The sequence below is a fragment of the Aphelocoma coerulescens genome, chromosome 12 (assembly GCF_041296385.1).
Source record: "Aphelocoma coerulescens isolate FSJ_1873_10779 chromosome 12, UR_Acoe_1.0, whole genome shotgun sequence".
NCBI lineage: Eukaryota > Metazoa > Chordata > Aves > Passeriformes > Corvidae > Aphelocoma > Aphelocoma coerulescens.
The window spans coordinates 19,689,737-19,705,445 of record NC_091026.1 but is presented as its reverse complement, the minus strand read 5'-3'; the positions used below and the strand labels follow the sequence as shown (position 1 = coordinate 19,705,445).

Here is a 15,709-nt window from a genome sequence, read left to right as displayed (position 1 = left end):
CAGAAGCCTGACATCTGCTTCTGAAATGCACTGGAGTGCAATGCACACACCAACACCCACCCCTTAATGGGGACTTGAATGGCTTTTCTGGCATAATGAGATTTTTCTGTAGCTTCCATTAAAACGCTGCCTTAGTGTTCAGTGCCACAACTTGGGCAGGTACTGGGAAGTGATGCCAGTCTGACACAAATCCCTACTCCCCCCAAAACGCTCAAAAGCCCAGGAGGTGCCAGCAGCAGCTGTCAGCCCACCAGCTTCTCACTTTGGGCAGGGTATTTTTGTATGGAATGACCTCCTTCCAAAACCTCCAATGGGGTTTAATAAAAGTTTAAGCACTCTGAAATGATCCAAAGCCCCTCAGGACTGGGTAGTTTGTCTCAGTAAATGGCATTTGGAAACTTTAATCAAACCCATATGGCTTTGCACAGTAACAATTACCCAAGTTGTCCAGAGTAATGAAAAATTTCCCCAAATTTTGCCTACAAAAATCAGTCTTTATAGCAAAGAAGATTCCATTATAAGCAAAACAAAAGGACTGCAGCCTTTTCTCCTTTCTTAGGACCTGCTTGGGTTTGTGCTTTATGAAATGTGGTAATTCTTTTTCTAAGTGACTCCTAGGCAAGCACGGAAATCAAAGTTTTAAAGAAACATTTCCCAGATGGCGTCGAAGGATGGGCAAACAAACAAGGACCCATCAGCTCCTGCTGGGGGGGACAGTGTAAGATGCCAGTCTGTGTAAGATGTGGCCTCAGACTTCTGTATTTACATCCCTTCTCAGTTACAGCTCCACTGATTGTCCCAGTGGTGAGACTTCTACCCCAGCAGAGCAGCTACACAGCCCCCCTTGGTTCCCAGTACTGGCTGCAACAATAACAGAAATAATGGAACTAACAGAATTCCTGAACTCAGCATGCCCTGGAAACCTCGAAGGGAACACCAAGACTTCCCTCAGGAGTCTGCCAGTCTCAGGGCACTGGGGACATGACAGAGATCCCTATTTTTTTGTGAAAGCTGAGCTCTGTCTTGCTGGCTTTGTTTGCCTGAGGAGGCTTTCTGTGCTTTGCTTTTATTTTTTCCACACGTGCCTATTTTTAGAACACAAAATACTCCACAATTACTGGTTCTGCAATTAGGAGAGACCCCTCCGTGCAAGAGCTATTAAAAACCACCCAAAAAATATTATAGGAAATGAGATGAAGAGTCAGTGATGCAGACTGGTGGTGGCAGGTGTCTGCATGTCCTTTAGAAAGCCAATTTCTGTGCCTGTATCGTGTGGGAGGCAGCTCTGCTGTGCAATGCCTTGAATGACACGCTGTCAAAAACTCACCATTAGTGAGCCCTTTGTCATTACAGTTCAGGGTTTTTTCCTAATGATTAGAAAAGCAGAGCCACAGCTATTTTCACCTATTCTTCCTGTTCAACTGGCATGGAACTATTTCTGCTTCTGCTGTATTCCGACAAAAATGTACACACATCAGTCACTGCTTTATGCATCACTGGGTTTTAATTGCCAAAGAAAAACATGGCTAATGGGCTTGGAAAAATAAAAATGTTACTGGATTTTACTTAAAAGTCTTCCTCTAGAGACTTCTGTAAAGCAAATTTGATAACATATCAGTGACATCACTCAACTGAGTTGGTGATAACAGCAAGGAGCCTGCAGAGCACAGGGCCTGCATCCCTACAGATCATTATTCCTCCAGGGTGGGATATCCAATGAACCTCGACAGAAGGAACACAGAGTTTTTGCCCAGGAGCAGCACAGGGAGGGAGGAGGGTGGGTGATATCCACACATCTGTGCATCAAACTGGGAATTACTGGGAATTAGCACTGCCTTAGTGTCATTCCAGCTGTACTAAAAGTAAGTCTTTGGTTAGGACACTCATACTTCACTTAGATGAGCAACAAATCCATGGGATCAGCACTTGAGGGGTTCTTTTAGCCAGTTTGTATTTTATGGGGGGTTGTGGTTGGTATTTCCCCCTGGAGACTTAGCTGTGCTTTGAACACAGGAAAATTGAATGGTTAAAAATAAATCTGATCCTTTAGGAACTGATAAATTAGAAAGCTGGCACATGTTCACTGCCAATTTTTGTTCTGGAGTGGACAAAACACCACCTTTACTAATATAAAATGAACCTTAGAGCACCCATTCAATAGGAGATAATGATACAGGTAAGGTGTAATTTCTTTTTCTGTGTGAAATGCCCAATCCCCTTGGGTGCCCAGACACAGCCAAGACACCCAAAGCCAATTTTTGAGCACGACTTAAAGAGATTTGCAGATCTTAGTGGGCTTTGCCTTCTCAACCCCCTTCTATCAGTTTAAGATAATCCCAGCAATCTAAAATTTAGGGTGATGTTTAAGGTCACGTCCTAGAATTGAAGCCAATGAGATTATTCCTTTTATGAAAGAGCACATGACTCATCCCAAGGGAATCTGATCAGGCTGGCAATGACATCTCCAACAAAAAATCTGACAGAAGGAGTGGCCAGATCCTCCTGGTTCAGATGGAACAAAGAACCTCCTGCTAAGGGATATTGGGATGCCCTCTCCCGAGCTGTTCTCATCCTGTTTGCACAACTCTCCACATACCACAGATCCCACGTTCATGCCCTGGGAGAAGCTCACAGCCAGGCGGGCAGGGAAGGCATTGGCATGGCTGCCCACGGGACGACCCCACTCCACTGGCTGCTGACTACAAACTGTGGGAGTTTGGCCCACAAAACCAGTCTTGGAGAGGAGATCCCAGTGCACCTCCACCCATTTCGGATGTGAGAGGACACTGGTTGGAAGAACTCCCAGGAAGGAAGGCTGAAAGCTCTTACCTGGCACCCACAAGAGACAAGATTGGCCCGCTGGTATCTGTGGCCCCACCACCCCCAAAGACTGGTGGGTCTCTCCCAAGCTGCACCTGATTTCCAAGCTGGGCTTGATGTCAGCCCTTGCACCCATACACAGAGATGAAGTTCTTCAGGCTGTGTCCTTGCTGGTGTGTCAGGAGTGCACAGAGAGCTGTGTGGGCTGGAATAAAACCCCTTTGATACAGAGCTTAATAGAATTTTAGTTTAAGAGCTGGTGTTCTAATGAATAAATTTGAGAGTCAGTGATTTGAGAAATAGTTTACAAGTCTGGGGATGAAAGCTTTCTAATTTGACCTTTAGAGCAGAAATTTCACTGGGATTTCTATTTCACCAAGGAGAAAAGGAGGGAAAAAGAAGTTTTAGAGGTAAATGTCTTGTCATTTCCCCCACCCCTATCCCTGCAGGAGATTTTTTTTTCCATGGACTTTATTACTATGAGCACTAACAAGGCACGGCCTGGGCAACTTTACCACTCACATCTCTAATCTCTCTATCACCTTGGACTTGGATGTCTCTATATGGATTCTCATGTTGAGACTGTTTTAATTTTCCCAAGTCTTTCTGACCACATCTGTTAAAGACAGACTGATTTCTGAACCCACATGGCTAAAATTCCACCTCTCTGGGATTTGATCCTTGCTCTCAAACAGGCTGCAAGGCAGCCCCAGTGCTTATCTGCCTTCCTTCACACCACCAATCTTACAGGGAAACAGGAGCTCTTAGAAATTCCTGCAAGGCACCCATTTTTCTTTTCCAAAATCAAACCACTCTATGACATTATGAAAAAATAAGAAAAAAAAAAATCCTCCTTGTCTTCATGTTCCACTTCATAAAAACTGCCTGTTTGCCTTCTTTCTACAGGAAATATTTCAAACATTTATTTTGAAGCAGCTCCTCTGCTTGAGACAAAGTGCTGAGGACTCTGAAAATTTTACTACTTTAATCTAGAAAATCTGGGCAGACATTTCCCCTTGGGTTGACTCGAACAGGATTTTTTCACTCTCAGAAGTTTTTTATCTTTTCCTAGACTGAAAAAATAAAAGCTCTGTTTGCAGTTTCCTGCAGCACAGACGACTCTGCAGTGGGCAGAGAGCAGAATTCCACGGGCACAGGAGGTGGGCACAGCCCTCCCTCAGGTGATGCCTGAGCATCGCAGGTGCCTCGGTGCTCCCTGCAGGCTCTGCTGCACCTTCCCACTCTGGGCAGTGACAGGAGTGCAAATTCACACCCAAAATAATGCAAAATACAACCACTGAGTCATAGAATTCATCAAAGCCCATCCAGTCCCATGGGCAGGGACACCTCCCACTGTCCCAGGCTGCTCCAAGCCCCAATGTCCAGCCTGGCCTTGGGCACTGCCAGGGATCCAGGGGCAGCCCCAGCTGCTGTGGATAACATGACCCAAGCTCACTCAGCAGGAAGTTTCAAAGGGAAATTTCCCTTTACTTGATAAAAACCCAAACAAAGCCCACCCCTCAGAGATCCCAGTCCTCAGAGGACTCAGCCTCCCTATGTTAATGCACATTTTGGTGCTCAGCAGCACCTCAGAGTGTTGATATTTTTCCACTCTGTTCCTCCCTGATGCCTAATGAGCAATGAAATGCCAGTCATGTCTGCTGCAGACAGGGAAACCAACACGGGACAACTTCCCACAAACACATTTAAGGCTCCTCCATCCTCCACACGCCAATGCTGACTCCTGGCTTTGCTTTCCAGAGGGAAAATAGGAAAGAAAAAACAAAATAAAGATAAAGCAGCCACTGGGATAAAGTTGTTCTGCACTGGCCTTGCATCCCATCAACAGGAACAGAAATTTTCTTGCAGGATCCACCTCTGGCCTTTGCCAAGTCTGTGCTTGGCTGGGGGTCCTGGAAGTGCTATTTCCACACATTTAGAGAAAATACTGATTTGCATTGATTTAGAATCACTAAGTAAGGCTCATCCAAGGATTATAATTATTTCTTCAACTAGGTAAAGAGCTTTATTTCATTCAGGAGGTTTAGAGGCATCACACAGAGGGGAGGTGTCACAAGAAGCGTCCTAATAACTGAGCAAGTAACACAACCTCCTGGTTTCTTGTCCTGTTCTCCATCCACTGGCCACACAAACCAGCAAAAGTGATTAGGATTCACCATGAAAACATAACCCTACAGCTCTGCAGATGTTTACTACTCTACAATCACTTTTTGCAAGATGTTTGGGTGTTCATTTTTAAAAAAAACACCTACATCATCATTTAGTTTTTAAAAATTCAGCCCCAGATATTAAAAAAAAAAAAATCTGCATTTTGAATATAATTTATTTTACATATTAAAGGCAAAATGAGTGAATAAGGAGAGAGATGGGGAAAAAAATGTCAAGCCTGTGCTTTGCTTTTCCCTGAATTTCTTAAGCAGAAGAGGACATGTGGTGCTGTGAGTGACCTGTGATCCTCAGCAGGCTCCAACACCCCTTGCCCTCTCCTGAGCTCTTCCCAGACAGAAACCAAAATAACTTCCCAAATAACACTGCAGCCTTAGGAGACTCCCAGCTTTAGGACAACGTGCACTAATTACTTCCGCTGCTTTAAGTAATAATGTATTCAGCTTATTTATAACCCTGGGGGGGAAACAAAGCAGGTAAAAATCCTCCTCTGCTCTCAGTTCAGGGTCCTTCTATCCCAGATGAAAATAAAGTAGGTTATAGATCTATCTCTGCTGCAAACTCCCTGTTGGTCCTATTCATCAAAAAAAAAAAAAGGGAAAGGAGAGTGAAAAAAGAGGAGCTTACATGAGGCTTAGCCTAGTTTTCCACCCATCAGAGACTGTGGAGAAGGAGCAGAGGTTGGGAGCTGGGTCTCTAACACTGGTGGCTGCCCTGTGCACGGCTCAGTCAGGATTTCAGCAAAGGAGAAACACTGGGACGTGGGAACACATGGAAAAATGCAAATAAATGTGCTCATTCCTGAGTTAAGATCACCCCAACCCCAGTCCTGGGGGGACTGCCAGGTGGAAGAGCTGATTTTGGGTAAGACCAGCAGGGCTGTGATGGAGATAAATGGCATTTTTTCTTGGAAAGGCACTGGAGGAGGAATCAAGGATTTGACACTTGGCAGGAAGCCACGCAGTTTAAATGTTTGTGTCTCTGCAGAACTGGGGACACCCCAAACAGGCTGTGCCCTGCTCTCACAACCTGACAGCTTCAGGGGTGTCACAGGGCACGGAGCAAAACAGGAATGGCACATCCCAGTGGGATTGGGGAAACCTGGGAAAATGGGGTCTCTGCAGCGGGCAGAACTGGACATTCTGGCTCCAAAATGATGTTGATTTGCAGAGTTTTGGGTTGCTGCCACAGAGCCACCCCTGAGCACCACAACAAACCCCTCTGTCTGGCCTGGATGCACAGAGGCTCGGCAAGGCTTCAGTGGGAAAAGGAGCGAGATTCTGGGGGATGCAGGGGAAACTGGGTCATGTTAAGACAGTGGATTTCTGAAGATGTAAGAAAAACTAAGACAATTTAATGATTTAAAGCAGATTTGTGGTGCAAGCCGCAGTGGCTGGCTGGGAGTGTCATCTCTGAATTGTGACCGTGCGTGGGAGGCAGCGCGCTGATGAAAATGCCAGGAAAAAGGGAATTAAACTGTGGGAAAAGCTGGGGATTTGAAGTCCAGGTTCTGAAAAAACAGAAGGGGTATCTGGGCAAGAAACAGCTGAGTGGGATATTTCAATACTGGGGTGCAAAGCAGCCTTGGAGGACAGGCATGCATTCCTGCAGTGGGGAATGTGGGCAGGCGTGGGCGCTTCCTCATCTTAGTGCAGGTGAGCAGATCCCACCCAGAATGCTGAAAATTCCCACCCCCTGTACTCCACAGGGATCTTTTCCTCCACAGGAAAGCTCCAGAACGAGGGAGGAGCCAGGAAAATGTGCAGGGCTGGGCTTCTGCTCCTCAGAGGTAAAACCTTGGAGAAATAAACCTCCCAAGGAGGACGAGCAGAGCCAGGCACACCAATCCCAGCTGCCTCCTGAAAAACCAGCCCAAACCCTCTGGCTCCTGTATTTCCAGCTCAAACCCTCTGCTCCTGTATTTCCAGAAGGTTTAAAACACATCAGCTCCCATCAACCCTCAGACTTTAGATATCCCTGTGGAAATGCTTCCATTTGCGTGCTGAACGCACGGATCAATCCCTGGGATCGTTGGTTGGTTTGTTTGGAATTCAGCAGAGCTGCCCCACCCCCCAGTGTTTTCATTATGAATTGTTCGTGAAAGAGTGACTTCCTTGCCAATTAATCTCCAAAAGATAAAATGAATGCACTCGAGGGCAATGAGGGTTCACCAGTAAAGACTTTGAGCAGCCATTACAATGCGTTCCTTAGCAACTAGCAGTGAAAATTATGGGATTTACTCGTGTAAAAAATATAACAGGAAACACCCCAGCAATGGGAATATTGAAAAAAACCCTTTCCAGTAGGATGTTGGGAGTAATTTTCTCTTTCTACCACCACAATGAAATTATTTTGGGATGGTAGGTCAAAGCCCCAAAGTATTCTCACTGCAACCACGTTATTACTGGATTTTCTGCCACTCTTAGCTCTGTGCAGTGCTGGGTCCTAGCTGCTAATTCATGTTTAACAATTATTTTGGAAAAAAAAAAAAAAAAAACCCTTCTATAAAATGAATTCTTTCAATAAAATGTGTGTGGGGACCAGTTTTTAGAAACAACTGTGTGATTCCCTTCACTTCAGAGGATGTTCACGGTAACAAAGAGGAAAGTTAAGGGTTTCTCTGATTGAATCAGAATATCCTGAGCAGGAAGGGGCCCACAAGGATCACCCCTCATGAATAATCCAAAGAGAAAGGTACAAAAGGCAAGGTGGAGGATGCTCCCCTGGTTAGGGGGTAGAAGGCAGCCAACCTCCAACCCTGTCCCTCAGGCACCGAGGACACAGTGAAACAGTTCAGGCTCAATTCCACACAGAAAATTTCACCTGTCTCGGGCCACCTGCATGAGGAGGAGGAGGAAGAGAACAAGGAGACCTTTCCCCTTCCTTTTAACCTCCTGGGGCAGCACAGTGATGCTCCACCCCTGCTCCAGCATCCTCAGAGGACACCTCACACCTGTTATCCCCCACTCTCCTGGGGCTTAATTCTTTTCTAAAATTGGTCCCTCAGCCCCTTGGATATCTCAGTATCATTTTGGCCCGCAGAAACTGCAGAAAACATCCACAGCATTAGCATGGAGCTTTAAGTTTGAGATTTAAAGGAAACTCCTTCCTGGAAAATGGCCATGGGTTGGAAAGGTGATTTCAGCGAGGCCTCTGAGCACAGGGCAGAGGGAAGGACATCAGCCATCCTCCCCTCATGGGCTCCCACAATGAAAAACCCCTCTGAAAAGCAGATCCCATTTCTCTAACAGCTTTCTCTAACATTTCTCTAACAGTTTCACAGACATCGCTTTCAGGCAGTTTTTGTAACAACAGGGGTCAAAACAATGATATGACTGAAAACCAGCACTGATTCAAACTTGATTTTCCTCTTTGGATACCCATTTGTAAATCAGCAGCATGTGACAAACAGTGGTGCTGAGGAGACAGGCAATGGCTCCTGCACAGCTCCTCACTCACTCCCAGAGGGTTTGTTTTATTTCCAAACCAGCATCCTGCAGCTAGCCACATCTTTGCAAATTTTCAGGTTAAACTGCAAATCCTGCTGAGGAGTTTAGGGCCAAATTGAGTCATCACAGCAGGGAGAGAATATTTCATCTATGAGCCTAGGGGATGGCTCTGTGGGAGAAGAGGGGCGTTATCTGTTGGGAGAGGCTTGGTCCCATCATCGGGATCTTTCAGCTGCTGCTGGTGGAGGTGGTGATGGAGCAGACACAGCCTGGAGGCCCCTGGGGTGGAGGGCACTGGGGTGTCCAGGCTGAATCCCTGCAGTGCTCCTGGAGATGTGCAAAAATGCCTGGTTTCAAAGCTTTGGCAGTAAAACACAGAGCGCAGCCTCAGCAAGGTAAAAGAAATTCAAAGTTATCTCTAATTAGAGAGGCTCCCCTACAGCTGCTCATAAATCAGCAGGAATTGTCCTGCCTCGCTCATCCCACTGTGATCAAAAAAAGCTTGGACATCACTTAGGAGAGAATTACAAACAGAAGGGAAACCTTGCACTGTTCCATTTCCTCTGAACCCACTTCCACCAGTGCTGCCCATTTGGGACAACTTGGAAGATCAGCAGCACCAGAAGCCACCAAATGAAACTGAATGTGAACACACAGATCTCCAAACACACACCCCGGAGAAGGGCTGCAAGGGCTGGGCAGAACAAGCTGAGGAGCTTCTCCAGGGGTGATTTAGAGAACTTCCCTTGGTGATTTAATGACTGTGGAGGTGTGGGTGTAAATCAGAGACATCAAGGTTGGAAATGACCCCCAAAATCGAGTCCAACCTTTGAGCAAACACCAGGGCCACCAAACCAGATCACAAAGTGCCACATCTGCTCACTGGCTGAGCAATTCCAGGGATGGTGACTCCACCACTGCCCTGGGCAGCCTTTTCCAATGCTTAACCATGCTTCAGTGAAGACACTTTTCCTGATCTCCTTCCCAGGCACAACTTGAGGCCATTTCCTCTTGTCCTGTCACTTGTTCCCTCAAAGAAGAGACCGACCCCCACCTTGCCACAACCTCCTTCCAGGGAATTTTAGAGGGTGACTAAACAACTTCCAGCACCTGTGAGATGTTCCATTCCATACATTATTCCATGGTCAGTAGGACTAATTTGGCAAGGACACCCTGGAAGCTCATCCTCCCTGTCCTGCCAAAGGGACGGGAGCTGAGCCGGCGGAACAAGCTGCAAATTCATCACTTTGGGAGGGGCGTGGGCCAGCTCTGGTGCCACTAAAAATCAATGAGAGCTTTATCTCCATCCTGAGTGGAAGCCAGGCCACAGCAAACAGCTTTAATCCCATGTCTGAAGGGGTGGGCTCACCCCCAAAGTGCCGCGTCAGAGCCGCGCCGCTCCCCAGCCAGAGCTCCTGATTGATTCCAGGGTTATTTCCCAACAGAAACCACAGCACAGTGAATAAAACTGCCAAGCTAAGCCCCAGCCCCTAAAATAAAAAGTACATCATTTAATCTAGTTCAGCTGTGTTTTCATAGATCTTTGTGGAAAAGCCATTATTAGATCCATACTCAAGAGTTTAAAGCTTTTTTATTTTCTGAAAGCTTGTGTTGCTACAAGCACAGGGCTTAGGGTATCATTAATCCATATTCTGTTACTGTGGCACAGCAGATTCCTCACTCGGTGAAAAGATGTTCAATTTCAGAGACAACTAGCATGGAAAAAAAAATAAGAAAGAAAGGGAAAAGAGGAAGGGGGGAAAGGGAGGAAGAAAAATGAAGAAAAGGACAAATCTGAAATGAAAATGACATATCAAAAAGCAAGTATTCGGGGGAAATATTAGCACTTTTATCATAATGAGTTTGTAACCTAAATACATATTTCAAGGATGAAATTGCTGACCCTGTCTGCCCTCCACAGGAGGCTGAATGGCTCAACCGCAGTTTAATCTTCCCTGAAAAGGCTACAGAAGAATAATACAGCCCTTGAAGAACAACACACATTCCTGATGCCCCAAGCTTCACAATTTAACTCTTAAAAGGAAGGGGAAAAAACCCCTCAAATCCCAGCCATCAGCCTCAGAAGAACCAGCAGAAACAAAAATGAGACAAAACAAAAACTACACAACACACGATGAGGATGGAAAATAAGGGATTGCTCAGATGAAGGGTGAAGCTTCAAAAATCCATTTTTATTAGAGGCAGAGCCTTTGTAGTAAACTTAAATCACTCTGCATGTCCTAATTCAGCTAATTCTGGTTGCAATCCCTTTGATTAGAGATGACAAAAAAATTGTTTTGTCAAAGCCCACCTTGGGAAACCCTATTTTTTTTTTCTTTAATCCAAATGTTTCTAATCTGATTATGCTGTTTTAGCAAACTAAAATATAATCTAGGAGTCAAAAATGTATCCATTTACCTGAGTTCCCAAGCATGACTGGAAAAGAACAAGCTTTGTTTTTAAATTCAGTCTTCTCAGGTACGATACAGTCAGACCAGGTATGTGAGAAGAGGATTTGTCTCCACTCAAGTAGTCCCTGCCTGCTGCACTTGTCAGGATCAGAGAATCCCACAAGGGTTTGGGGACCTTAAAGCCCATCCAGTCCCACCCCTGCCATGGCAGGGACACTTTCCACTGTCCCAGGCTGCTCCAAGCCCCAATGTCCAGCCTGGCCTTGGGCACTGCCAGGGATCCAGGGGCAGCCACAGCTTCTCTGGGCACCCTGTGCCAGGGCCTGCCCACCCGCTGTGGGATTAGGAGTATCCTCCTTTCTCATCCCACATCCTGAGCTCTGAAGCCCAGATCTGAGGAGCTGACCCTCAGCTTGTCCTTCTCCACTGGATTTTGGGAAGCTGTGACCCTGCCAAGGGATGCTGAGGGGCTTTGCTGGGAGCGCTGCTGCTGCTGCTGCTGCGCTGGGAGCTGGGAATGGCCATGGATGGGAAGGCAGAGCCTGCTGTGGGAGCAGCAGCCCAAGGTGGTGTTTATGAAGCAATCACCTTGACATCCTGAAATCTGGAGTGATGGGAATGGTCTTGAGGAAGCTGCTCATTATCCATCCCCAGGGAAAACGTGCCTTCAGTCACGGACAAACTCCAGCAGGTCATGGGCAGAAGGATAATTTATCATAAACTACGTGGGGAGACAGAGGACTGCACCCTCTGTATTATTCCTCATTACAAATCGTCCCTCTAAAGTGTCTGAACCTGGGGGTTACTGGCATTTTTATCCCCTCCTTTCTGTAGCTGGAGCACATCAGCTTCTCTCCCCAGTCAGTCAAAAGCACCTTTCATTGCACCATTCTCCATGACTGAGAACTCCATGCCTGGGAAGGCTCTGCCTTGAACTCCTGCAAGGATATTCCTGCTGTAATTACTGCATGCCCCTCCCAGGACAACAGCACAGGGAAACCACACAGATGATGGATGAACAGGCCCTTGTGTTTATTCTCTGCCTTCACCTTCACAACCACAAGAGCAAAAAAGATGACTTGTGGTCCTGCATCATCATCTGCCCACTCTCACAGCCTTTATGCTCCAAAGGGCTTTGCATGATTTTATATAATGCTAATCCACAGCAAGGTCCTGCCTTTTCTTACCCTCAGCTCTTGACAAGAAGCTGCAGCTCTGCTTTTGCCCAAAATAAACACAGAGCTGCCCATCTTCCCTCTTACACCCAGAGTGCCCACACCTGATGTACCACCGAAACACAGGGCTTGTGAATCTATCACTGTGAATTCATCCCTCGTGGAGATTATGCTCCTTTTTAACACTTTGAAGCTTTACTTCTCCAAGGAAAGGCAAAAATCAATGGTGAGATCCCATCTGCCAGACCCTTTCCTAGGTAACCTCTTCCTCAATAAATAAGACATTTTACCTTGTATGCTCCATATAATCTCAGCTAAGTAATGATAAATCATGATATATATCCCTTATTCACATTTCCCCTCTTTCTCACTCCATGAGCAATTAAGAGAACACTCTAATCCATCAGGAAAAGTTGGGAAAAGACACCCAGCTCCCAGATTTTCCAGCACACTGTGGGAACAAGGCTCGCCTCCTTACTTACAAGCAAACTGCAGCTTGGCTTCTCTGCTGACAATCGTTCCAAAGGGGTTTGTTGCTACACACTGGTACGTCCCAGCATCCTGGCTTTTATTGGGATTATTGATCAGCAGGCTGCCTTCCACCAGGCTGTAGCGATAATCCATGCCCACGTCAATACTGCTTCCATTTAACTTCCACCTGGAGCACAGAATGGCAAAGTTAAACTCTGCTGATGCTCAGGGATGCTCCTGGGTGTTTGAAAGCACAGCGTGAAGTAAATAAAGGAAGATTTAGAATGGCTCTGACTACTTATTAAAAATAAAAAAAGAAGGCAGAAAAATGCAAATTTCCTGAGCGGTATTGAAATATTCCAGTATTTAACTGAGAGAGCAATATCCTTGACATATATTTCAGTCTCTGAAATGATTAATGCTTCTGTAGTTGCTGGTGCTGCTGCTCTTTGGAATTAATAATTTGGCACGGGGAAGTCCCTGAAAAAGGATCTCTAACCCATTCAAGTCCACTGAGGATATTTTTTTGCCCTCTCCCGACTTGCTGGTCGTTTGTTTATAACTTTAAGAAAATTCCCTCCCAGCAGATGTTGTCACAAAGTGGGGCACTGAGGAATTCCAGCCCCAGGATGGAGTGAGCAGGGGGACACAGCACCTCCCATCTCCTGAGTGTACAGGGAAACCATGGAAATGTGTTTCACCGTGGATCCATGGATTTTATGGCATTAAATTGCTGCCTGTGTCAGGGGACAGCACGGAGGCTGAGGCCTGGTGACTCTAATTGGTTTCAGAGTGGCATTTACTGATGAGCAGAGAGAGGCACCAAAGGAAAGAGAACAGCAGCACCAATGATTTACAGCAGCAACAGCACTGCAGGAGGACAGCACCTTCCTCCCAGGACCCCAAAGCAGCTGCTAAAGCTGAAAAGAATTAAGAGTTTTGTCCATGTTTATGGAAAAGGATGGTTAGTCTTGAGAGCCAGGACTATTTACAATCCTTTTGTAACCTTTTGGAACTCCTGTCCAAATTTTGCAGTTGAGTTGCAATACCTGGAGATTTCCTGGTGTCCGTTCCCTCTGTTCCTAACACTCCAGAGTAAGGGAATATCCTCAACTGGAAGGGACCCACAGGGATCATCCAGTCCAACTCCTGCACAGACACCCCAACACCCCCACCCTGGGCATCCCTGGCAGCGCTGTCCAAACGCTCCTGGAGCTCTGGCAGCCTCGGGGCCGTGCCCATTCCCTGGGGAGCCTGGGCAGTGCCCAGCACCCTCTGGGGGAAGAACCTTTCCATAAAATCCAACCTAAACCTCCCTGGCACAGCTCCAGCCACTCCCTGGATCCTGTCCCTGATCACAAAGAAGAGATCAGAGCAGCCCCTCGGGAGGAGCTGCCTGGTTTTTGGTTGGGATTTTTTTGGGATCAGCACTGTGGTAGCCTCCAGGGACATCACCAATACAGGCAGCAGGAAGGCTCTTGTGTGATGGTTCTAAGAACAGTTAAACACTGAACAAACCCAATGGTTGGTCTGGGATTTCCTTTCACTTCACAGCTCAGCTTCACTTTCTTCTCCTCCGAGTCCAAGGGGAAGATCATGCTGTTGGGCTCCTGCAGGAAAACCGGCCCGTGCAGGGTGTTGTCATCTGCATTAAACAGGGAAAATGGGACAGGTTATTCATGGAATCTCCATGTTCCCAGGCTTAAAATACAAAACAGCGTCTCAGCAGCAAGAGGCCATGAGTCACTCACCTTGGAAAAGATCTGGTGACACTTTATTTAGTTCATAACAGAAGATTTTTTTTTCCAAAAGCCACTGAACCCACATGGAGTCATGAAAATGTCCTACACTGAACAGAGCACAGAATGAAACCTCACCCAAAGTTCAAACAGTGGGAACAGGCGCTGTTGTCATAGCAAAGCTCAATTCAAAGCAGAATCCTTGGCTTCACCTTTAGAAATGGAAATGTTTTCCTTTGAATGAAACCCCCACACTGTTAAACAGAGTTACACAGGAACCTGAGCCAGAGGGTCCCCAGCACGTCCAGCCCCAGTGCAACTGGTTCTGCCATCCCTGACTGAAACCCTTCTGCAGCCATGAGGTGCACTGGTCCTCTGAGGGCATGGAAACCCTTTCACAGCCCCTGCCCTCTCCACGCTCTGATGCCTCAGGAATCCGCTGGCACCAGCCCCACTCCTCTGCGGGAATGAGGGTCCCAAGAGGTTTTGTATGACCAGCCCTGACAAGGACATTCCACACTCGCGCCCTTCAGAGGATTAAACTCACACTAAATACAGGTAGAAGAGGGAAAATACTTTGGCAAAACAACCTGACACGACCTTCAAAGAGCTCAGGAGTCATTTCCCAGCAATCCAGCACTCTGAGGTTGGGGATTACTGAGGGGAGCCTCCCTTGTGCTGACTTTTGTTCTTCATTCTAAAAATACACTTTGATTTCTTGAGCTGTTAACTCCTTCCTATCTCCTCTCCTCTCATCCACTTTCTGCTTTCACCTTATCAATTTATCCCATCTCAGAGCTGGAGGTGAGGGTGAGAGCTGCTCACAGGCCCATCCCTGAGCTGCAGCTCTTCCCTGCCCACTGCTTTGCAGCGAGCACAGAATTTCAGGAAATCCACTGACACTGCTCAAAACACCCACAGAAAGCTACGACGTAAATTCACTGCTCTCCATCCTGTTTGGATCAGACACTTTTATCTCCACAGTGGCTGTTCAGCACACAAAAGAAACCAACTTTTCTCCCCTGAAAAGATCAGCTATCTTGATTTCACCGAGACTTTTCCTCTCATCAGTGTCAATGTCTGGCTGCTCCTCTAAGTTTAGTGCAAGTAAGGACACAGTGGAAGTGCTCACAGTCAGAAAGGCTTTCAGCTGAATGCAAAGAACCTTGATTTAACATTTTTAGATCATTTTCCAATCTTTTCCTGCCCTATCTCTGCAGCAGACTCTGCTCTTTCAGTGCACAGGGACTTGCAGGGATGTGAGCACGGAATTCTCTTTAGTCAGGCTGCTGGAAGCCCACCTGGATGGGGATACAGGAAATTTGGGGGTATGGGAGGTCAGGGGAAAATGAATAAATAAAATACAGAGACGATGGGATGTGCAAAATATACAGAAAAAAAGGGAATGAATAGAAGCTGATGGATCTTCCAGATGGAAGGAGGGTGAGAATGAATGG

At 46.5% G+C, this 15,709-nt stretch overlaps 1 protein-coding gene across 6 annotated transcripts in view; it reads right to left on the bottom strand.

Annotated features, from left to right (window-relative positions):
• Positions 1 to 15,709, bottom strand: part of LOC138117671 (contactin-4) — a 270,719-nt gene that overhangs the window by 85,069 nt on the left and 169,941 nt on the right. For 3 of the 6 annotated variants that reach the window (XM_069028190.1, XM_069028191.1, XM_069028192.1), the window contains exons 1-3: positions 14,265 to 14,370; positions 14,032 to 14,158; positions 12,525 to 12,700 (exon numbers count right to left, since the gene is read on the bottom strand). In XM_069028190.1, the coding sequence (XP_068884291.1) occupies positions 12,525 to 12,700; positions 14,032 to 14,158; positions 14,265 to 14,340 (379 nt within the window). In that variant the 5' untranslated portion in view covers positions 14,341 to 14,370. Of the gene's footprint in view, positions 1 to 12,524; positions 12,701 to 14,031; positions 14,159 to 14,264; positions 14,371 to 15,709 lie in introns of those variants that run through there. The other 3 variants (XM_069028195.1, XM_069028193.1, XM_069028194.1) reach the window with 1 other exon arrangement.